This window comes from Ammospiza nelsoni, chromosome 18 (genome assembly GCF_027579445.1).
Source record: "Ammospiza nelsoni isolate bAmmNel1 chromosome 18, bAmmNel1.pri, whole genome shotgun sequence".
Classification (NCBI taxonomy): Eukaryota; Metazoa; Chordata; class Aves; order Passeriformes; family Passerellidae; genus Ammospiza; species Ammospiza nelsoni.
The window spans coordinates 341,927-364,939 of record NC_080650.1 but is presented as its reverse complement, the minus strand read 5'-3'; the positions used below and the strand labels follow the sequence as shown (position 1 = coordinate 364,939).

Genomic DNA, 23,013 nt, shown 5'->3' with positions numbered 1-23,013 from the left:
CACAGTAACCCAGTGCTGCAGGTTTCTCCAGTTTCACTTGGGACACTCTGGTTTAGTGCACTCAGATATTTACAGGGCTCCAGCTCCTGATGCCTGTTCTGTACACACTGAGAGAAACACAGTATGAAACATTTGATTTTTCACAGCCAGACCTCACCCTTGTCCCTTTTTTCTGTTTTCAGGGATTTTTCATGTTCCTGTTTCACTGTCTTCTGAACTCAGAGGTATGTAACCAAATGGTGTTAATGAATCTGGTGTTACCAAATTCAAAGAACATAAGTGTGAAGCAATAACAGACTTTCTGCATTATCATTGCCTGCTATGCCACTGATTTCCTTTTTCTTTTAATTAGTCCATGACTCTTCTGGCTCCGTGACTTGCAGCATTTTTACCCGTGCTTGACGTTTGTTTTAATTGGCATTTAATTAGAGGAGGGTTTGAAGCACAGAACCAAGATAAGAGGAGAAGCTGAAGAGTCAGGAGGAAGCTGTGCTGGAGCTGTGGGGCTGAGCAGGCAGGACTGCTCTGTGGGGAGAGGATTGAATGGGAGCGGGAGAATGGGAGCTGGACTGCTTTGTGGGGAGAGGATGCTCCAGAATCGAGCACTGTGGGGAGAGGATGCTGCAGAATGGGAGCAGGAGAATGGGAGCAGGCAGGACTGCTCTGTGGGGAGAGGATTGAATGGGAGCAGGAGAATGGGAGCTGGACTGCTCTGTGGGGAGAGGATGCTGCAGAATGGGATCAGGAGAATGGGAGCAGGAGAATGGGAGCAGGACTGCACTGTGGGGAGAGGATGCTCCAGAACTGAGCACTGTGGGGAGAGGATGCTGCAAAATGGGAGCAGGACTGCTCTGTGGGGAGAGGATTGAATGGGAGCAGGAGAATGGGAGCTGGACTGCACTGTGGGGAGAGGATGCTGCAGAATGGGAGCAGGACTGCACTGTGGGGAGAAGATGCTCCAGAATCGAGCACTGTGGGGAGAGGATGCTCCAGAATGGGGCTGAGCAGGCAGGACTGCACTGTGGGGAGAGGATGCTCCAGAATGGGAGCAGGAGAATGGGAGAAGGCAGGACTGCACTGTGGGGAGAGGATGCTCCAGAATCGAGCACTGTGGGGAGAGGATGCTGCAGAATGGGAGCAGGAGAATGAGAGCAGGACTGCTCTGTGCGGAGAGGATTGAATGGGAGCAGGAGAATGGGAGCTGGACTCACCCTGGCAGTCCCTGCTGGGGGCTCTGGTACAGCTGCAGCCCCAGCGAGGAAAATAAATATCATTCTCAGCAAAACACACTTCTGGATGTTGCCCATGCAGTCCTTAATGGGAAGCCCTACTGGGCAGAAGATATTCCAGGTATTTTTCTTGGCAGGAAGTTCAGGTGTTCGCAGGGGACCGAGGCATTTTTTGCATTAAGGCTTCATTAGAACAGCTGGGATAAAGCCAAGACAAGGCTGATGTAAATTTGGCTTGCAGCATCCTCTCCTCCCGTGGCAGATAGCAGAAAATGCCCAGCCACAAGTATTGCTGAAAGAAATGGTTTTTGTGAGAGCCATTTGCAGAGCTGCCAGGGCAGTGCCCAGTGGAGACCCTGGCAGCTTTGGCTCTGCACAGGTTTTGTGCTGGATGCTCATGAGGAGCTCTGCCCCATAACCTGCTGCTGCTTCTGTGCTCTTCTATAGAAAAATTATTATTTGTTAATACTTGCCAACCTGTTCCAGCCCAGAGCATTCACTGATGTGATCTCTGCCAAAATCAGTTTGGAGAGTCAGGTCTGATTGTGGAACTCTTGGTCTTTATTGAAATCAAGTAAAATTAAGCAAGCAGGTTAAAGGTAGGGAGGAAAAATATTTCTTTATTCTATTTTCCCCCAGGCTTAGAAATCTTCAAGTTTCAAATGTTTTAGATCAAATACAAATATTTGAATTGCTGTTATTTTTTCTGGAACCTCATGAGAAATTAAATTCAGAAACTTTTCAGAATTTTTATCCTCGAAAACCACACAGCTGATGTGAGCTGTAATTTTTGGAGAGCAGGTCCTACTGGCTCCTTCACAGGCAGTGCATATCTAAAATACTCCTTTAGCTAAACAGCAGGAACTCTTGAGAATTTCTTTCTGTGAAGTAAAACCCAGATATTGTAAAGAAACATCCATGGACTGGGTACAGAAGTGGCTGGGTGAAAAAGGGCTTTATTTCCAGACAGAAATGCACTGGTATTGTAAAGAATTACAGGAGAATGAGCCAAGGTGCCCTTGATCTCCACACCAGTCACTTCCAGCCTCAGTCCCTGACCAGTCTCACCTCCTTGTCTCACCATCTGCTTTCTGCAGTTGATTTTCACTTGGTGGAGAATATTGCTCCGTCTCCAGGGAGTTCCATCCAGCACCTTTCAGTGACCAATTCTGCAGCAGGCTGGCAGCTGCTCTCTGTCCTGGCGGCACCTGGGGCTCTGTGTGCAGTCAGGAAATGTGAAACTGCCCCAGGGAAAAGCCCATAAAGACAAAGAAAAGTGTAGGGGTGGATTGTTTGTTGCTTAATAGCACAGTGACATTTGTGTGGAGGGAGGAAAAAGGGGAAATGATTGCAGGCTGCACCTGTGAAAACAAACACAGCTTTTTCAGTTGCTTTCACTGTTTTTGCCAAAGGTTAGAGCTGCCTTTAAGCACAAAACCAAGGTCTGGTCCCTCACCAGTAGTTCAACACGCAACATCAATGTGAAGCCCTTCAATTCAGACATTGTAAGTATTGCTCCTTTTTTCCCCTACTGTACTTGAGAGTGTTTCCCATTAAATTCTGTTGGAAGGAACAGAGCAGGCCCATGGGTGTTTTTAGTACCAGCCTAATGCAAGGTGCAGACAGGTGGAACCAGCAAGCACGAAGTTGCAGCTCTAATATCTGTTTTGAAAGCAAAGGACAAAACTCTGCTTTCTGGGAAACCATCAGATAAAAGCAAGCAGCTTTATGAGCTCTGGATATGGTTAGTAAGGCCATTCCCACCAATTGCAATGGACTTCTGCATTTTGGCAGCATTTTGGCAGTGTATTGCTCTGATGATGGTGGCTCTCTGGTAGGGCTTTCTTACTGTTAAACCAACACATGAATGTCATTTTCCAGCTCTCCTTAGATTGTCTTGAGACAGAAGACATTTGTTTTTATAAGGAACCAGACATCTGAAGTGATAGGTATTATTAAATGATTGTTGCCAATCACCCCAGATCCTGGCAATAACTGTTTAAGAATCCTTTATGCCATATGCTCTCCAGACCCTGTGACAACACTGTAATGTAAATAGATGCTTTCAAGCTTTTATTTCATCCGGGCAAGAGTTGCTTGGCAAAATAAATAAATAGATTTTCTATACTATTTTATTTTCCAGATGAGTGGGAACAGGCCAGGCACAACCCCCACCAAGCTGAACACCTGGGATAAAAGCAGCAATTCAGCAAACCGCGTTGATTTATCAGCAGTGTGACAGGAGCAGCAGCTCCTCAGAGAAAACCAAGCCGTGCATCAGGACCTCCACACCGTGTCCACCAGCTGTTCCTCACTGCCAGTGACAGCACAAAACTGGGGTTTAAATCACTGCCTAATGAATTGGGAATTGCCATGTTGTTTTGTTGAGTAAATAGCCCTCGTTGCTTGCCTTCAGAACTGTAACACGTTCTAGCACTTGGCCGTTAGCAATACCTGTAAAAATGACCAGCACAAATATACACTGGATGGTTTTGTCAGCAATGATGAAAACACTAGGTATGCAAGGAGGGCTTATTGCTCCCTGAATCATTCCAGCTCCCAGAACTGAGGGAAAGCAACATACCTCTGAAAAGATGGGTTTTTATGCTCCAAAATGAAATGCTTCCCATTGTGATGTTGTAATGAGACTATTCCAGACTTGCTGCGCTCTCTCTGTTTACATTTTTTACCTTGCAGAATTATCAGAGTGAAGTTGATTCCAAATACATATTGTGGTGTTTATCTAAATGCTACAAGGAGGCCAGGCCTTGGGGGAGAAGCAGGTTCCAGCTCCTCACTCCCGACGTGGGTGCGGATGAGCAAAGCTGATAAACGCGTGAACATCACCTGTGAGGTGTGAATCTCCTGGATGTGGCCTGTTAGCATTTTAGCTCCTCCTGTTGCCGTGCTATCAGAGGCAAAGCTGGCTGTGGTGGTCCTAGAGCAGCCCCCAGCACCTCTGCTGCTGCTCTGTGTCTGTATTGCCATACAAATTATCAATTATTCCCCTGCTTTGCCTGCAGTTCAGGGCTGCAATCCACAGCTCTCCATCGAGTGCATTTTGCAAACTCACTGTGGCCTCTAGGAGCCAAGAGCTGGCACTGTGACTTACCTTGCTCCTTTTTCTGGTCGTTTTGAGGCACTGAACTCCTGCCACGAGGATGTAACACACTGATATAACACACTGATATAACACACTGTGAAGGCAGCCAGCCTGCAAATAGCTCTGTGTATTGTTTCCTGCAGGCAGCTTTTCAACAGGGCTCTGCAGTCTCTTTTGTGCTTTCGGACTCTGCTCACCATTCAGTAGCTTCTGCTTTGGTACTGCTATGAAGTACCTTTAAGGAGGAAATGAACGCTGTAATTTTTATTCTGAGCAGTGTTTTGTGGGTTGTGGTGTTTGGAGCACGGGGCAGGGCCACCCCAGCTGTGCACCAGATTTAACCCCTGGCACAGCCCCCGGGGCTTCTCTGGGGTTTATTCAGCATCAGGGTCCCCAGAGGGATTCCCCAGGTGATTCCCTCCCCAGGGTGGCTCTGCAGCCCCAGCCCCTGTCCCCGGTGCCTTAGCCCTGCTCGCAGACATCAGCAGGGAATTCTCTGTCCTGAGCCCCTGCGCTGCCAAAGTGCTGCGGAAAATATGCAAAAAAACCCCCAGACAGGCAGAAAATATGCAACTCTTCAACCTCGCCTCTTGCTAAGATGTTTCATGCTGGGGTTTCTTAACCTTAATTAAATGTTTGTGTATTCAGCAGCTCAGACCATTCCTGGTCCCAGTGAATGTGCTGTTTGTTTCCAAGAGAAAAGGTATTTACACTCTAATGTGCAGAGTGGAAATTTTCTATTGCGTAGTAAATTTGTCTAAAAGTTAAATGAAAGTAAATTGATCTTTAACCCACCAATTATGGCTGAATTTAGCCAGGTGTTTAATCCAAAAGACATGGAATTTAAAGTTTAGAAAAACTCAATGCATTTAATTTCTGTTTGATCCAAACCAAGTTTTGTCCCTGTTTCCTTCCTGCACCAAAAAATGATCTGTTTCAGTTTGGTCCAATCTTTCCTGCCTTTTCCCCTTCCCAGCCAAGACCTGTTGGTGTGACCCCCAAACTGGAAGCCCAGAGTGAACCCAAGCTTACAGCTCAGAACATTCTACAGAAATTATTTTAGTTGCACCAGGTCTGTGCTGGATTTCTGCAGCTGGAACACAGCAGAACTGCACATCACACATTTAAATCCATGGGCTTTAATCTCATGTTTCCTAGTGCTAAATAACTCCAGTGGTTGACAGCTAACTCCAAACAGAGGCTCAGTAAAAGCTAAATATGCAGATGGCAGTGTCTTTATTTTGGCTTTTCTGTATGGTTTTCTCCTAGCCTTTTCTGCAGTGCTCTGTCTTACAGCTGTGCAAATATATGGGCTTTTCTTGGCCTGAAAAGGATTTTTTTTCCCCCAAAAGACCCTGTAGACAGAGCCCTTGGTATGTACAGAGGAGATGGAATAGAGGAGTACTGTGATAACAGTGGTCAGTTTGTGTTGTGTGCAGACAGTGTATTTAAGCATATTTTTATACTGGACCATATGAGTTCTTTTGGTTTTCATTTGTTTCTTTGGTTTTCTTTTGGTTGTTTTACACTGTGACCACAAATGCAGATTGAAACCCTCCTTGATCATTTTCCAATCATTGTGTTATAGCACAAAGTTCTGTGAATGAACCAGACAACATATAAAAGCTTTTTTTTTTTTTTTTTTTTTTTTTTTTTTTTTTTTTTTTTTTTTTTTTTAATTTAAGCCTAATTTTTAAGAGTATTCCCCTCTGCACAATTGTTATGACCTACATTTCCTCCTGTGCTGTACTGGTCATTTTGTGACCGCCCTGTGTCCATTTGGAAAAATCCCCAAACAGGAGACACAGCAGTGACACTGCTACCAAGAGGCTGCATCAGGTTTTCATCCAGGTGTGCTCTGGTTTAAAATTGTTCACCAAAACTGAGAGAGGCATGAAAAGGTGTTTGTTTTATGCTCTAGAATGGGGCAGGCCGTGTTATGAGGGAGCCCTGGTCACCCTCCCCGGCGTCTCCATTAAGACAAACATGAAAATGTGTTTGTTTTATACTCTAGAATGGGACAGGGCGCTGTGGTGAGGGAGCCCTGGTCACCCTCCCCGGCGTCTCCATTAAGACAAACATGAAAATGTGTTTGTTTTATACTCTAGAATGGGGCAGGGCGTGTTATGAGGGAGCCCTGGTCACCCTCCCCAGTGTCTCCATTAAGACAAACATGAAAATTGTTTGTTTTATGCTCTAGAATGGGACAGGGCGTTGTGGGGAGGCAGCCCCGGTCACCCCCTGTGTCCCTGGGTCCTCCCTGGCTGCAGGGGCTGCGGATGGAGCAGTTTTCCCTTGTTCTTGGCCCCTGAGGTTTGGAGCACTGAATTTCTCACACAGCATCGGGGATGGGGCTTCTCCTGGTTTTGATGAACTGGTGAAAATCCCCAGCAAGCACAAATGTGTTCCCTTGCCATGGATATCCATTCTTTTTGTTTGATTCAAAGTGTTTTTCTTGGTACTGAATGCAGCAAATGTACTGAATAAGAAATGCTCAAATGAATCTTTAAACAATCTCTTTCTGTCCTCAGTCTCTTGAAGCTTGAAAATCTTGCAGTTTATTTATGGGCTTGTATATAGTAGCTATTACAATATTTTTTTTTGGACAGCATCATTTTGTCAACAGTATGAAATCTTAATTGAATGAAATGTGAGTTTTAAAAATAGGTAATGTAGCAAGAATGAATTTGCCAGTAATTAGTAAAATAATTTCGTTTTGTTGTTTTTTTCTCCTTCAAATAAAGAAGAAATCTTAATTTCCTAAAATGACTTTGTATTTATTAAAATGATTCTTTTGACACGAGCTGTAAACAACACCATAACAATGAAGGCTCCCTGTCAGTGCTATTGTTGCAATTATCCATCACAGCAATTACACCTCCTGTGAGAGACCTGCTGATGTGCAGGCAATATTTCTGTTAAACTCTATACCTGGTATTTCTGTATAGAGAACAGCTGCACTGAGCCTCCCGAGCAGAGAGAGAGCCTCTGGCATTCAGGGCAGGGCCTGGAGTTCTGGCTCTGGGATGTTCAGCCCACAGCAGGCGGAAGGGATGGGTTCTGAAAGAATACTTCTTGTACGAAAGGTCTGTTACTCTTACATTTATCTGAAAATGAGAATGCAAGCCCAGAACCGTCCCGTCTCCATCTCCTGGGCTCCCTCACGGGGTGCAGCTCCTTCCCAAGGCCAGGGCTGGTTCTGTGGTGATTTGCAGGCTGCCAGCTGCCTCCTCCGTGCTGCACAGGCGTGCAGGGGTGCTGAGGGGTGCAAAAATAACTGGCGCAATTATATGCTGAAAAATTAAAGATTAGAATTTAGATGAGAAAGGTTTTTCATCCTCTTTCTTCCCTTCGTCTCCTTTAAAATGATGTAGCAAGTCATACATAAAGCCTTCTTGCTATTTTGTGAAACACAGAGGTTATTAACATTTATCATTCATGACAGAATAATAAATTAGATCATTTTGGCACTGGTTTACATCATGTTTGCCTTTAAAAATATTTTCATTATATCTGTGTTATGCTTGGCTGGCTCCATGTAGTGTGTCATGGATAGTTATTGCTATAATTGCCCTTGTTCACACCATTTTCCTTCTCAATAATCCCATATGTTCTTGGAATTCAGAGGCCATATTTCATCTTGTCAAGGCTGATTACAGCACTAACTGCACCACTGACATCAGCATTCTCCCCGGGTGCTGACACAGGGCACAGTCACTGAGTCCCAGGGGATGTCTGGGCTCTGCCCTGGCTCCTCACCCACCCTGCTCTGATGGAAGTTCTGCTGGCCAGGGGAGCTCCCCAGAGCTGCTCTGGGCTGCTCGTTCACCTACCATAAAGGCAAAACTGAAATTTTCTCTCACCCCTGCTATGTTCTGTTGTTACTGAATAAAATCAGGCTTGATTGGCCACTGAATGTGTCCCTTTAAGCATCCTCCAAGCTAAGGTTCTGCTGATATCTGCTCACAAACAGAAAATAAAGCATAAAACAGTTCAAGACAAAAAAAAACCCAAACCAAACCACACACAAAACCACACCAGAACTGCAGCACAATTAGCAGCTCTGCCATTGCTAAACCCTAGCTTTAGTTCATGCTCATAATATTCTGGAAGAAAATGCAGAATAAAACCATAATCAGGGGAGCACTTAGGAGCATTTCAGTGGACGGAAAGGGTAATAGTTGTGCCATGACTTCAAAAATGCCATGACACAAAAACAGTTGTGCCACGACCTGTATGTCGCAGACATCTTTTCATGTAAGACCCTTCCCTTAAGATTTTTTCTTCCTGAGAAGCTGAGAGGTCTCAGGGACAAAATGCAAACAAGGCATTTTCCTGCAGCAGCTCTGCTCTCAGGCCGCAGCGAGGCTCCCCCTGGGACCCACCTGCAGAGCTCACAGGTGTCTGCAACACCTGGACACCTCCCTGCAGCCTCACCTTGTCCACAGCTCGTAATGGCCAGCAGCGAAGCCTTGCGCACAGCAACTCTGAATAATGCCTTCTCATTAGGAAAGTGTTTGGTCCTGTGAGCATCTAACTGCAAGAAAAACACAGTCCCTTCTGGCTGGGCTTCAGTGCAGTAATTTAACAAGGAGAGAGAGATAATCTGCTTCTCCATATCAGAGCCTTTCATTTAATAGAGCTATTTTTTCAGATAACAGCCTCGGTAATGACACCACAAGAAATGCACACTGGGAAGCACAAAACAGCTCAAATCTGCTTTCTTTCTGTGTACTATAATTTGTGAGACATTGCACCTTCCCAGGGAGAAAGGAAGAACTCAGAGCTGACCTTTCATGGCCTTTAAAAACAAGCACATTTCAAACTCTCAAATTCCAGTTATCTATTTGGCAATTAACATTCTTTAAGTGCATCACCACCACTAGGTGCCTCCCACAATCCTTTAGGAACAATTTTCTTTTTCATCACTTGTGCAGTCATTCCCCTAAGTTCTCTGTTTCACTATCTGGCATTATCTATTCAGGTGAAGCTAGAACAGATGTCACAAAATGCAGGCAATTGCCTCCCACATGGTCTACAGGTTGCTGCTTTTGCAGGAATAATTTTTGGGACTGGCACAGGGGAGAGGTTATGTTACCTCCACTTTGACCTTCTGCTTTCTCTCCCTACAGATGGTGGCTTTTATAAAATGAAAGCAATTGCAACTCAAATTGTGTTTGTCTGGGATGTGAAAGGCAGCTGGGCTCTGTTCCTGGCAATCAAATATGTTCACAGGTCTTGCTCCCCTCTACATTCTGTAAAGCTGATTACTTCCCTTCCCATAAATAATGCCATTTATTCCCATAAATACCTTTTCAGTTCATTTAACTCCTCAGGCCTTTCTTACCTGGTCTTGCCAGAACTTACCTCAGACACTGTAAATGTCCCTCTCTGCAATCTGCATTTTCCTTTTCTCCTGTAACATGGGCTCAGGGCTGCTGTGCCTGGCTGGGGGACTGAGGCTCTGTGAGAAACAGAATTTGTGGCTATCTCTAAAGCCCGGGGGGTCAGCAGCTCATTTGTAAACATTCATGTACAGAAATCCATCCTTGGCCAAGAGCTCTTCTCAGCACCTCCTCTCCAGGCACTGGGAAGCAGATCCTGAACTGCTGTGAATTGGCATCAATTGAATTACAGGCTGGGGCCACCTGAGGGCTGTTGTGGCTGAATTCTGCAGCCCCTGGAGCTGCCCCCAGCCCTCCTGAGGCTCTGCTCCTGGCCCTGCCCTGCCGGGCCCTTTCTGGCTCATGTTCTGAGAGCCCCCAGCTCCCTCCTGGGCTGGCTGGCTGTTTGGAATGGCAGCTGCTGGCTCAACACCACCTCTGGCTGCTTTATTTACTTTTGTGCTCTCAGCTTGGCAGGGGAGGGATTTGGGGGCTCTTAGATGCCAGTTCCTACAGAAGGTATTTCTCCTCTGCACACAGAACAAGTTTGAATTTCTAAGAATAAGTAATAATAATAATAATAATAATAATAATAATAATAATAATAATAATAATAATAATAATAATAATAATAATAATTATTATTATTATTATTATTATTATTATTATTATTATTATTATTATTATTATTATTATTATTATTATTATTATTATTATTATTATTATTATTATTATTATTATTATTATTTGCCCCTCCAGGGAGCCCATTCTCTGCTCCCAGCTCCATGCAATGGGCACAGGCACGGGCAGGTGAATCTACTCCCATAATTGAGGTTATTTCACCCTTTAGCACTCCAGGCCAGAGAGTTCTGGCCAGGCCCTGTTGCCCACCCTTTGCTGCAATGCTTCTTGCCACTGCTCCCCACCTTAGTTTCTCTGCTGTCTCACAACCCTCAGGGGTGCAGCAAATGAAGGATTTATCTGAAGAGGGAAACAATTGATCCCAAACCCCTCACATCTGGATAAAGCCTGCCTGGGACCGGCACAGCTGTGATCTGCTGTGTTCCCATCCCAGCACAGCCATTCCCAGACAGGGGCTGCTTCTGTTCCTACAAGGTCAGCAGTCTCCATGGAAACCCCTACTGGAGGCAGCACTTAAAATGGATTTTCTGATGAATAATTCCATTGGCATTCTGGAGCAGTGAAGGGCCCTTCCCGGGGGCTGTGCCAGGGCTCCTCTGACACAGCTCCACAAGAACAGCTGGGAATGGCCCCAGCCAGCTCCTCCTGCCCCAGCTGGGATCGGCTGCCCCCAGACCCCCTGTCCTGGTGTCCTGCTGTCCTGGTGTCCTGCTGTCCCGCTGTCCCAATGTCCCGCTGTCCCAATGTCCTGCTGTCCTGCTCTCTCAATGTCCTGCTGTCCTGGTGTCCTGCTGTCCCAATGTCCTGCTCTCCTGCTGTCCCACTGTCCTGCTGTCCCAATGTCCCAATGTCCTGCTCTCCTGCTGTCCCAATGTCCTGGTGTACTGCTGTCCCAATGTCCTGCTGTCCCACTGTCCTGCTGTCCTGCTGTCCCGCTGTCCTGCTGTCCTGCTGTCCCGCTGTCCTGCTGTCCCGCTCTCCCACTGTCCTGGTGTCCTGCTGTCCCAATGTCCTGCTGTCCTGCTGTCCCGCTGTCCTGCTGTCCTGCTGTCCCAATGTCCCAATGTCCTGCTGTCCTGCTGTCCTGGTATCCTGCTGTCCCAATGTCCCACTGTCCTGCTGTCCCACTGTCCTGTTGTCCTGCTGTCCTGCTGTCCCAATGTCCTGCTGTCCTGCTGTCCCGCTGTCCTGCTGTCCCAATGTCCTGCTGTCCCAATGTCCTGCTGTCCTGCTGTCCCACTGTCCTGGTGTCCTGCTGTCCTGCTGTCCCAATGTCCCAATGTCCAAATGTCCCGCTGTCCTCTGTGCTCCTCAGCCAACCAGGATTTCAGTTCCAGGGCTCCAAGCCCCACAGCAACAACAGGGCAGGAGTGTCCTGATGGATCCACTGGATGAGAAGTGCGCTAAACCCTGATGCATCTCAGTCAAAAAACGAATCCACTTCTCTTTAGCAATTGAAGATATCAGGAGATTTAAAGACAGAACAGTAAACCCTGCCCTAATCTGTGAAGAGTATTCTCCTGAGCAGTTTTGTGTGCTGTGTTTACATGCTATTCATTATTATTGTAAATACAAATAACACTCTTGATGACAGCAAAAGGTACTAACAGCAGTAAACTTCGGATCAGAACTTGACCCATGCCAGAATTACCAGACAAAGCCAATTTTCAATAAAGAAGGCAAAGACAACACTTTAAAACAAGTCAACACAGCAGCCAGAATGAAGAAGATAAAGGGCTTCTGTATCTGACTTTTCTATAGGGTACGAATAGTTACCAAGTTTATTTTAAAACATCATAAAATTCAGAACAAAATAAAAAAGAAATGCTCACAATTTACCAGACATTATATCATTTAGTGGTCCTGGAGAAAGACAGTCCTGGTTTATGATCCAAATTCCAGATAAGAACTGGCAGCAAAGCAAATAGAATAAGAAAAGTTATTTTATACAAGGGAAGTGGCAGAAAGAGCATATGTTTGTTATCTTGCCCAGAGCAGCCCAGTTCTCTGTCAGAAAAGACATTTATGATCAGCCTCATGAGAAAAAGTAGATAAAAGAGCAAAATAAGAAATGAAAGGTGCCTGGGGAGAAAGGAATAATTTTCCCTCTCCTGCCTGGAAGGCCAGGCTGACGGAAGGGCAGCAGGTTCCGTTTCCTGTAAGCACAGGTTCACTCCAGGAGCTGCTGCCCTTCCCTTCCCTTCCCTTCCCTTCCCTTCCCTTCCCTTCCCTTCCCTTCCCTTCCCTTCCCTTCCCTTCCCTTCCCTTCCCTTCCCTTCCCTTCCCTTCCCTTCCCTTCCCTTCCCTTCCCTTCCCTTCCCTTCCCTTCCCTTCCCTTCCCTTCCCTTCCCTTCCCTTCCCTTCCCTTCCCTTCCCTTCCCTTCCCTTCCCTTCCCTTCCCTTCCCTTCCCTTCCCTTCCCTCTCTCCAGGGATTGCTGCCTGCAGCAGGGCGAGCCCCTCGGCTCCTGTGATGCTGGGACAGACTCACAGCTCCCAAATGCAGCATCCAGCCTGGAGCAGGCGCACCTGCACCTGCAGAGGTGAGCACAGGGCAGGGCCGGGTACAGGCACGAGCACCATGCCAGTGCTGGGCTGGAACACAGCAGAACCCTCTGCATGCAATGAACATTTGCCCAGAACTTTGACTGCAAGTCTGACTGCACCACAAAAGCCTGTGTACCCATTGCTCCTACCAGGGCACTCGTCCTGTAAGTCACTCTGCTCTGGCCAAAAGGTGCCCGTCACTCATTTTCAGGTGAGACCAAACTGTTCATAGACTCCAATCAGAGAAAAACACCAAAGAGGCAAAAGTTGCATTTTGTTCTCCTCTAGATAAATAAATTCTGTGAGACAAATGGGCTGTAACAACTTAAATATTTAACATTACTACATTGGTTCCCTTTTTTCACTGTTCTATGTATTCCTGATAAACCTGCAACAATTTTTCCAGTCTTCTAATTACTGCCAGCTATACCATAGTAAAAGTTTCCCCCAGAATTTACACCCTTAGGATATCTGTTGCTGATGGAACCCTTTTCCTCCCAGTTAGTAAGAATTAAATAGATCCAGCTGAACAGAAATGAGTCATATACTCTGCTGTCAGAGTCTGTCTGAGCAGTGATTGCTGGCTACCATATCTCCGTTCTCATTCAGGCAGAAGTCATTAGAAAAGATTTAATCAAGAGAGAGTAATGAACTTGATAGAAGCTGGCCAGACAAATGAGAAAGCCACTTGACTTCTGTTAAAAGATGCTGGATTTTTGAGTCAGGCCCTCCATTTTTTATGGAGTTAATGTAACCTCCGTTGTCTATTTCAGTTGAACTCCTGTTTCCCAGCTATAAGTCAAATTCTGGGTCAGATGCAAGCCTGCCACTCTAGAGATGTCTGTGTGCATATAGGCATATATTAGTATGTCAATATACCTTAACATTTATGATCTGAAAATCTGAGCTGTTTTGGCTGCCTCACATCTTCATCACTTTTAATTTTCTTGTGTCACTTATCTTCCAGCTAAACAGAGTGAAGCAGAAAAACACAAGTTGCCATCAGGCTGTCACAATTTGGTACTGCGTGTTTACAGGACAGGAAGTTTCAGGATTGAAAGATCTCTCTCACCAGAAGGCAACAGACATTTTGGATTAATATGATCATTGATAGTATTCAAAGATAAAAATGTTATAATTAATAGTATGCCACAATCAATACAAACAAGTGAATACCATCCCATTTTAGTAGGCAAACCCTCCAATTTGAAGTCTAATGGAGTCAATTTGTTGGAAGACTTCCAGTCGTTTCAGTAGGGTTTTTGTCAGGTCTTATTCTGGAGCTGACTGAGACATTGACATTTATTTACTCCTTCAGAGTAACTACTGGTACTCAGACTGTCTGCTGAAATCTTGTCACAAATGTTCACAGCTTGCCATTCCCATGTAATTTTTAGTTGTATGAGTCAAGTAACTGTAATTAACCACAAGAATATTGAAGACTGACAAAAATGGAATACTGCAATAGGTTATGCGTAGTGCCAGATAGAAAATATTTAGTCACTTGTTGGGTCTGCTTCCTCCCTTGATAGAACTCATGATGAACTAGAAATATGTGCATCAAACTTGGCTTCTGGCAGAAGAAATATTGGAATAAATCACCCCCACGCTTCCCTGCCTATTTCTGTGCTTAGGTCAAGCACTCAAATGTTCTTGGGGAGCAAACGCAGACCCTCTTCAATCAAAGTTTGCTGCTGAGTTCAAGTAAATGTTGTGCTACTGTTTGTTCAAATTGTTCCTCTTGGGATATATTTGTGGTTCACTAGCTACCAGCAAGGAGTCCTGAGCAAGTCATTACTGTTTAAGACAGCAGTTTACTGCACATGCCATTTCACTTCAGAAAAGAAAAAATACAAGGTTTTTTTACCAAAATGTAATTTCAGAATGGAAATGTAAGAGGAAGAAAACTATTTGTGAAAATCAAAAACAGATACTGTGTCTTCAGAGTATTTGTCTACAATGTGTGAAAATAATTCCATTCTGTATCTCAATATTGTCTTTTCACATCTCCTGGTGTGAATCTTATTCCAAATCTGTGCCACACTGATCCCTCCTCTCTCTAATGAATACATAAGGGACATTTCCAGGAGAAATGGAAACAGTGAGGTGAAAAAACCGAATGTTTTGTAACCAGGTATATATCTCTGAAGTGCAACTCTACCTTATACTGCATTCCATGATGAAGAAAATTATGTCTTAGGGAAAATGCCCTGACTTGAAGCAAAACAACACAAGGTACACAGCAGTCCAGTGTCAGAGTAGCAGTGGAGATTTTTCAACCCATTAAACAAGTCACTGATTTTCATCTCTGTTTTAAACTAAAGGAATGGGAAAAGAGGTAAATACTCTGTGTTACCCTGCAAACACAAGTGTACTGAGATGCAGCCTGGGCTTTAAAAAAGCCAAGTGAAGGTGCCCTGCCAGTCCCGCAGAGCCCTTCAGAGGAAAAGCAGAACTCTGCAAACATCCGGATGCTAAAGGAACAATTTCAGCTCTCTCTGTTCTGGAGGCAAAGAGCAAGCAGCTCGTTTGCTCAGGGCCATCCCTGCAGGCAGGAGCATCCCTGGGCTGTGGCTGGGCTGCTTTGGCTCTCCCAGGGCTCCAGGGGCACCTGGGGGGGCACAGCACCATTCTGATGGGATTTCATGATTTGCATCATGATTTGCTCAGTCATTCTCCATTTGCACAATCATTCTCCATTTGCACAATCATTGTTCATTTGCACAATCATTGTTCATTTGCACAAGGATGAGGGCACTTGGTCGCTTTCTCTGCACACCAACTGGACCCTGTTCAATAACACCCTGAGCACCTTTGTGGTTTTTGCTCACCCTGAATTCAAGCCTAGCCTATGGAGCATTTTGTAATAAGCTGCTGAGTACTTAGCTCCATGTTTAAGTAGCCAGCTCTAATTTTTCTCGTGCCATTGCACTAATCACCACAAGGTCTAAAGGACTTGAACAGCTAAATCCTGCTCTCATAAGTGACTGGGCAGCTTCAAGGCCAAGCAGTAAAAAGCATTGAACAGGTCTTAAAGTCTAAATCATGGTGGCACAGACATTAAAACATCCTTAACTCCTCAAATGCAAATGAGACCTAGAAAAATGTTCAAGTAGCAGCTACGGTCCAATTACTTTCAACAAATGTTTTTGAAGGTACAACTATGTGGCCTCAGTCCCATGACACCAATAGTGTGACTTGGATTCCCAAATCAGCTAGAAACTTTCAAAAATGCTTCCATTTTTCTTTCTTTAAAACACAATTTGTAATAATATTGGGGGGAAGGGGGAACTTCTAACAGTTGTTACTCATTTAAACTTTTAATGTGTTGTCTTTACACAGTTGCAGACAGCTATTGCAGAGATTTCAGGGAAATACTTCATTAGTATTTGAATTTTAGTCTCTGAAACAATAATGGCCTAAAATATTTCAGTATTCTCTTTGCATCCCTGCAAAAGGAAAAGAAATCTCACTCAAGTAAAAATGTTTTTTATTGTCCATTGATCTGTACAACCAAAACCTACAGCAACTAATTTCCCAGATTAAACTAATAAATTAAGATTGCCTCACTAGAAACCTGACTATGGCGAAAAAAAAGGCAGTAAGGGAAAGAGATTTATTGAGATGAAAGAAATCTCCATTTTAGCTGCACTTTCTTAGCTCCTCTGGTCAGGATTAGCTGACAGTTATCAGAGTCCAAGATAAAGATATATAATGTTTAGAAATGGCACCTAAGCTATTATTCCAGAGAACAGGCAGAGTGTGTTATTAATCTTGGGTTCTTAGGCCAACTAAATTGCTGTCAGTAAATCAGTAATTATTTATGGAGCTTCTTTACAGTGACTAACTAAAGGATTGCAATTATTTATCACGCAGTTGCTCTGCAGAGTGAATTCAGCCCTGCCTCTTGCTAGCGCACGGTGGCTGAGGGCGCACTTGCTTGGGGGCTCCTGCGTGGTGCCCGGGCTCTGATGGTCAGTGCCAGGCTGTGCCAGCCAGGCCCTGTCAGTGCGGGCTCAGCCCCTCTGCGCAGAACTCAGCAGAACCGAACAAACACAAAACGCGGTTTACAGCTCTCCCTGTGAGAGCCACCATCCCCGACCTGTGTGCCTGCAGCCTGCCCAGCGTTGGAGCCAGCTCCTGGGCAGATGGGTGGGTTTCCCATCTTTACTTACTCATCCCCAGCAGCAGCCAGAGCAGAACTGAAGCATCTGTTAGTTTGACAAACGTGCCGCATACAGGATTAACTCCACAGCTCTTGAGCTGTGTGAAGAATGAATTGTCCATACTACTCACAGGTTCCCAGGCTATTGATCCCCTGCAAGTCAGACAATTAAAAATAATGTGACTTTCAGCAGGGTTCACTGTATCTATTTTTAATGTTATGGCATTAAAAGCAATTTCTACAGTTATTACTTTGAGCAGATGTATGTAATAAGGAAAACTCCAGGTTGGCAAAGCCTGAAGGTGATAAAAAAATGGAATTTTGCGGGGCAGATGAATTTAAAAGCCTGTAGGAAGATCCTGAAACTAGAACCTGCAACAATTCAGTCAGTTAAGAAGAACTTTTTTTGCAATATCAGTATTGTTGCTGTTTCACAGGAAATAAAATCATATCAGAACTGCCCCTGTGCTGTTACTGCTCACACTCCTGGACAGCTCAGCCCCAGGGCAGGGAGCCTTGCTGTACCACAGGTGTGTGCCACACCAGTATTGGCCTGAAACCGTTTTTGTGCCTTTTTAAGAAAAATAATGTTTTCTAATTACAAAAGAAGAGAATGGAGACTACATAGACATAAGGTAGATCAAAATCCACAGTGAAACTAATGGAATGCCTGGAATAATATCTACATTACCAGCAGGAAAGACTGTTCAAGTACAGTGAACTCGCAAGGATTTCTCTGCAGAAAGCAGAGCATCCTGAAGGCTTTGAAGGTGTGGACAAGGCTTCTTCTTGTGAGCTCCAAACCTCAGAACAGCCTCTCTAAACGCCTGCAGGCTGGGAGTTAGAGACTCCCTGTTGTCCCTCTTTTCAAACCTGCAGTTTGCTGCGGTGAAAAGAGGCAGGAACTCCCGAGGAGAGCTGCCAGGACCCAGAATCACTGGGTTTTTCTACTCATTGCAAAGGAAGTATCAGAAGGCATTAGTTCTGCTCTGCAATGATGAAAGCCACTTTGCAGCAGGATTTAGCAAACCAGAGCATCTGGCAGAAGCCAAGCTGGAATAGCTCTTGGGAAGTCTTTCTAAAGACCCTCTATGTGGATGGGAGAGGGAGGGAGGGAGGGAGAAAATCATCTGGAGCTGATTAAAGATTTTAGATGTGCCATAAGTGAATAATAACCACGGCAGAACGCAGCACGTGAACAATTGTGCTCTGTGCAAAATCCTCCTGTGCCTGTTAAACATTTTAAACTATGTACTTTTCATTTACATTTAAATTAAACTGGAGTCATTCCGTTGGAGGCAAACGCCCATGGAAGATGCTGAAAGAGTTTGCAGCAGTTTCAAAGGCAAGGCAATCACAGCATCATCTTGCAGAAGTGCTGTTCCTGGAAACAGCAACTGCTGCAGATCCTTCAGAGCTCTAATTGCTCTGCCCTTGCCTCTGGTACTTCATTCTGCTCAGCATGAGCATAACCAGGTGCTGCGTTTCAGAACAGAACAGAGCCATGCTTTAGATGTGTGAAAGTGAAGGTTTGGAACACGATAAAACCAATTCCCCCCGGAGCTGATGGGAGATCAGATGAGAGCCACGAAGGAAGGGCTAAACAGCACGTGTAAAACTATTGTCACGAGGCAGAGCGCAGACCCCGTGAACTGGGGAACACCTCAGGCAGAATGACTTGAATTCACAATTCATTGCAAACTGATCACTCAAAAGGGGTTAAAAATGGGATGAAAAACATTTCAGTTGTGTTCAAGGCAGCAAACTCCATTTCCACATAAAATGAAGATTCCAAATGGCTCCACATTGAGAATAAAGCGTGGAACCAGTGTGGCGTCACACAGGAAGGTTTGCAAACACCACCAAAACGGAGGCTGCTCACAGAAATAGGTTTGGGGCTGACAGAAAGTGGAGCAGGAGTTTAAGCCCCTTGAGCTGATCCCCTATTGCCTGCACCCAGCATACATTCACCTTCAGGACTGCAGCTAAATCCAGGGTCGTAGCTAAATTCAGATAGCAGAGCAAGAGGAAAATAAGAAAATAATTACATAATTACCTGCTCTTTTTAATGAGCATTTCTGGCTGTAAATATAATCAAAGGAATTATAAATACTGAGGAATACTCCCGTCAGAAAACAGACCGATTAAATGTAGATGGTGCCGTATCCTGCCTGCTGCTGAGAGCCAAGAGCTGCAGACAAACTGGGATCCCTGAGCCTGCTTCTGCCTCACAACTCAAGGTCTCACATTGGCTCAGGCTGCGCCGTTAACTAATTTAACTGACATTGCATTTTCATTTCTTTGGTACAAGATCAGCCCCTTTTTCCCTCAGCGCCACCTGCAAGTACAAAACGTTGTCTTGTCTTAATTTAAATTATTATAACAAGCCCATTCAAGGTATAAATTCTGGCAAGATTTCAGATCTCTGCAGAAGGCTGGCACAACACTTGTGGCCAGATTAATTCCCATTTAAACTTCCTGAAGTTTTGAACTGGATTTTCAGAGGCACAGAATCTGCCACAGTTCAGATTGCAGGGGATTCTGTGCTGCTGCTGCTGCCTCAATGAACTCTCTTCTCCTGCCCACAGATGAACATCCATTCTTGGACAGAAATCTAGAGGTTTCATGAAAATTTTTATTCAAGTCACATAAGGCAGAAAGATCCAAGCAAGAAATAAAAATCTGGTGGTGGATGAAGACTTGCAGGGTGCCTGATTAGATAAATTGCTTGAACTGCTATGATTACCAAATAAATCCATGCTCAATCCTAAGATTACTTTAGACAAACAGCCAAGGGCTACCTATAATCAACATCCTCAGTTATCCACTAAGTTCTGATCTGTTCAGAGCTTTCTACAAAGAACATTATCATGCTATCTAAGCCATATTCTTTAGTTTTCAATCCTACAGCTATTTTTCTTCAAAATATATTTATCTCTGTTATAAGAGTTCCCCTCTGTCTCTCCATCTGTAATAACAGTGCAATAAAATGTATTTATTTGATCAATATCAAGAAACACACTTTTCTATGTACTTGCAAACAGGGAAGGAATATTATTTCCAGTGCAATACACCCAATGCAAAGCATTAAACCATTTTGTGTGTGAGTTTTCAAAAAGCTAAATCTCTGCATTTCTTAGTTTAAAAACAGAACTATTTACATGTATAGGCAGCAATGCAACAAAATAAATATTTCAACCTAAATAATCAGGAGGAGATCACAAGCGAGCAAAGAGTTTTTAAACAGAGAAGGAAAGGACTTTGATGGAGGAGAGCAAAGGATCTGGGATGTGCACAGGACGGAGAAGATGCAGAGCTGGATGTGGGAAGGCAGGGAATTACCAGAATCTTGGGTTTGGCAGCAAACCCAGCTCTCCACAAGCTAGGACAGTGGGGAGAAGCATGATACTAGCCACTCATCATTGTATTGTGGTTAAAGAAGCAAAATTGTATTTCTACAAGCTGCTCGCCAAGGTAAAATGAAGTTTGTTATCTCAAAAATATGAACTTCCCCCAAGACAAATCAGCTGAGGGAAAGGAGCAACAAAAATCTATTTTCTGATGGACACAAAGACAATGTGTTTATGTTTCAGATCTAGCAGTTTTGTTCTCCCACGTTCAATTATCCATAATCCTCCTCCCACCTTTCAAGATTAACAGAAGCTTTTTATTTACAGAGATTTGTTTTTACACTCAGGCTCCTGTCACTAAAGGCACCTGTAGCTCTGACAAACATCTCCAGGCCTCACTAATCAGTGCTCTTGTTTTCTTTACAGCAAATTTAATACAAAGGTTGTAGGGAGAGTCAGGGAGAGTGATGCCCCCCATTTAATGGCAAATAGGAACAACGCTGGGATCTCAGCAGAGGCTGCTCCTTGCTGATTAAACAACTGCTCCAAGCCCAGCTGAGATGGCTCATTTGTAAGGGTGAGGTGGGGATTCAGCTTTCAAGTCCAGTTAGCCTTTGTGTCTCTGCGTAGCCCCCAAGCACAGGCTGCAGCAAGGGACATCAATCATCCCTCCCAGAACTATTATCTCACAGTGACACCCTCATTCCTGATCAGCCACACAACTGTTCTCGCTGCGAGCAAATAGATTGTTCTTTTCACATTTGGAGTATGACTTCAAATAATATTTGTTGTAGGCAAGAACTGGTTTTGACAGATATATTTGACAAATGGTCTGAGGGAAAAAAAAAAAAAAGATTGAAAGGTTAAGAATAAAACTGCTGGTACTACTCATTAAAATGGGCTTTGATTAACACAATAATTATCTATGAAATAAAGGTGTATAATGAGGAAAGATAAAAATATACTGAACACTATATGATAAAGCTGAAATACTGCTGGAATGATGGACTAGAACACCTATAGGTAGCTGAACCCAAAGAATTGGGTGTCTTTTGTATATCAACATGCTTTTGAACAATTAGAGAGAGAACAGCGCTGAAGATTAAACCAAAAAAAATCATGCATATTCCTCAGATGTTTTTTAAAACCTCTCCTTCAGCTTGGAACACAGGCATGAGTTTGTTACTGCAAGTTCATGCCATCATTTCTTTGTAGGCCAGTCAGAAGAAACCCTTCACAATATGGACTTACCCTGGGTGTGCACACTAAAAACCCAGACACCTGACATCACAGCTGCAGGTTATCTGGAGAAACAAGAGCAGTGTGTTTCTGAAAACAATGGGGCGTGTTCTCCCCTGATTTTCCAGCGTGCTCCAAAATGTTCCCCTGCGCTCCTGAGCCCTGGGGCACCGTGCAGGATGCGTCTGCAGGGAGGGGTCTGCCAGCACATTTACCTCAGGGAGAGATTTCCCCTGCCCGTGGAGGGTTCCAGGCCCTGCGGGGTCAGAGCAAAACCCTTCAGTGCCTGCGAGCCCCCGGGACGCCGAGCAGGATAACGGGGTACAGCGGGAGGAGAGCGGGAGCTGCCTCGTGCTCTGCGCTGCTGAACTCCTCGCTGGATTTTCCTATGAACTTTCCACACCAACTCCCACCTCTCTGAGCCCCTTCTTGCAGGGAATTCCAAGCAGGATGAGCAATCCGTGGCCCCAGAGATGTCTGTGTCAAACGGTGCAGAAAGCTTCCAGACTCGCACAGTTTAGAAGAACAAATAAACCACACGCCAAATACACAAGAGCTACGCTCATTTGGAGACCAAAATGCAAAAACAATTATTTGCTATAAATATTTAATATCCTTAATGCTTCCAACGCTTCCAACATGTCCAACATTTGCTTGCTCTTTTTTTTCCCCTTCAACTCTTGGCTTCTGCAAATGCTAAAAACCAGCTGTGGCTCACAATTGCATCAAATTATTTTACTGAGTAAACGCCAGGTCAATCCATTTTCCAAACATGCCAACAGAAATTGTTCACATTTCTTTTGTAGAGTACAAGGCTGATTCCAAAGCAATTATAGACTTGACAATGATGGACCAAATGTATCTCATATTTTTCTTTACATTTTTTAGCATTAGTTTGACTGAAAAATCCCCAAGGCAACTTCAAACACTCCTCTTCTGACCTTATTTTGCCAAACTTAATTAAAACCAGGAAGCAAACTGCTATTTATTTCTGTACTCCTTTGCTCCTGTCATGTACTAACTGAAAGACAAAGGGAATTTGATTCTTTAGGTACCATAAATCCCAACTGCCTTCACCAAGGGGTGCTTCAAAGTCTAGCCGGTGCTTTGAGAGCAGATTTAGAAGGAGCCATAAAGGGTTTGTGTCAGTTGTGTTTTAACATCGGGTTTGTCTACTGTTTTTTAAGTTAAATTGTTAAATTGCACTGCCTCTGTGGCTGGCTTTCCCCACTTGTTCCCATTCAAACCATTGCAGTTCTGCTGCCTTGGCTCGCAGGGAAAGAAAGGGATTTTCATCTGCAGGGTGGGAAGTTTGGGGGTCCCAGACTCTGGACACAGCAGGTTGGTGTAAATGAT

At 44.4% G+C, this 23,013-nt stretch overlaps 1 protein-coding gene across 2 annotated transcripts in view; it reads left to right on the top strand.

Moving 5' to 3' along the window:
• Positions 1-5,954, top strand: part of ADGRD1 (adhesion G protein-coupled receptor D1) — a 108,136-nt gene extending 102,182 nt beyond the window's left edge. For both annotated transcript variants that reach the window (XM_059485350.1, XM_059485349.1), the window contains 3 exons: positions 183-224; positions 2,642-2,734; positions 3,373-5,954. In XM_059485350.1, coding sequence (XP_059341333.1) covers positions 183-224; positions 2,642-2,734; positions 3,373-3,468 — 231 coding nt within the window. In that variant the 3' untranslated portion in view covers positions 3,469-5,954. The remainder of the gene's footprint in view (positions 1-182; positions 225-2,641; positions 2,735-3,372) is intronic.
• Positions 5,955-23,013: the final 17,059 nt, after the last annotated feature.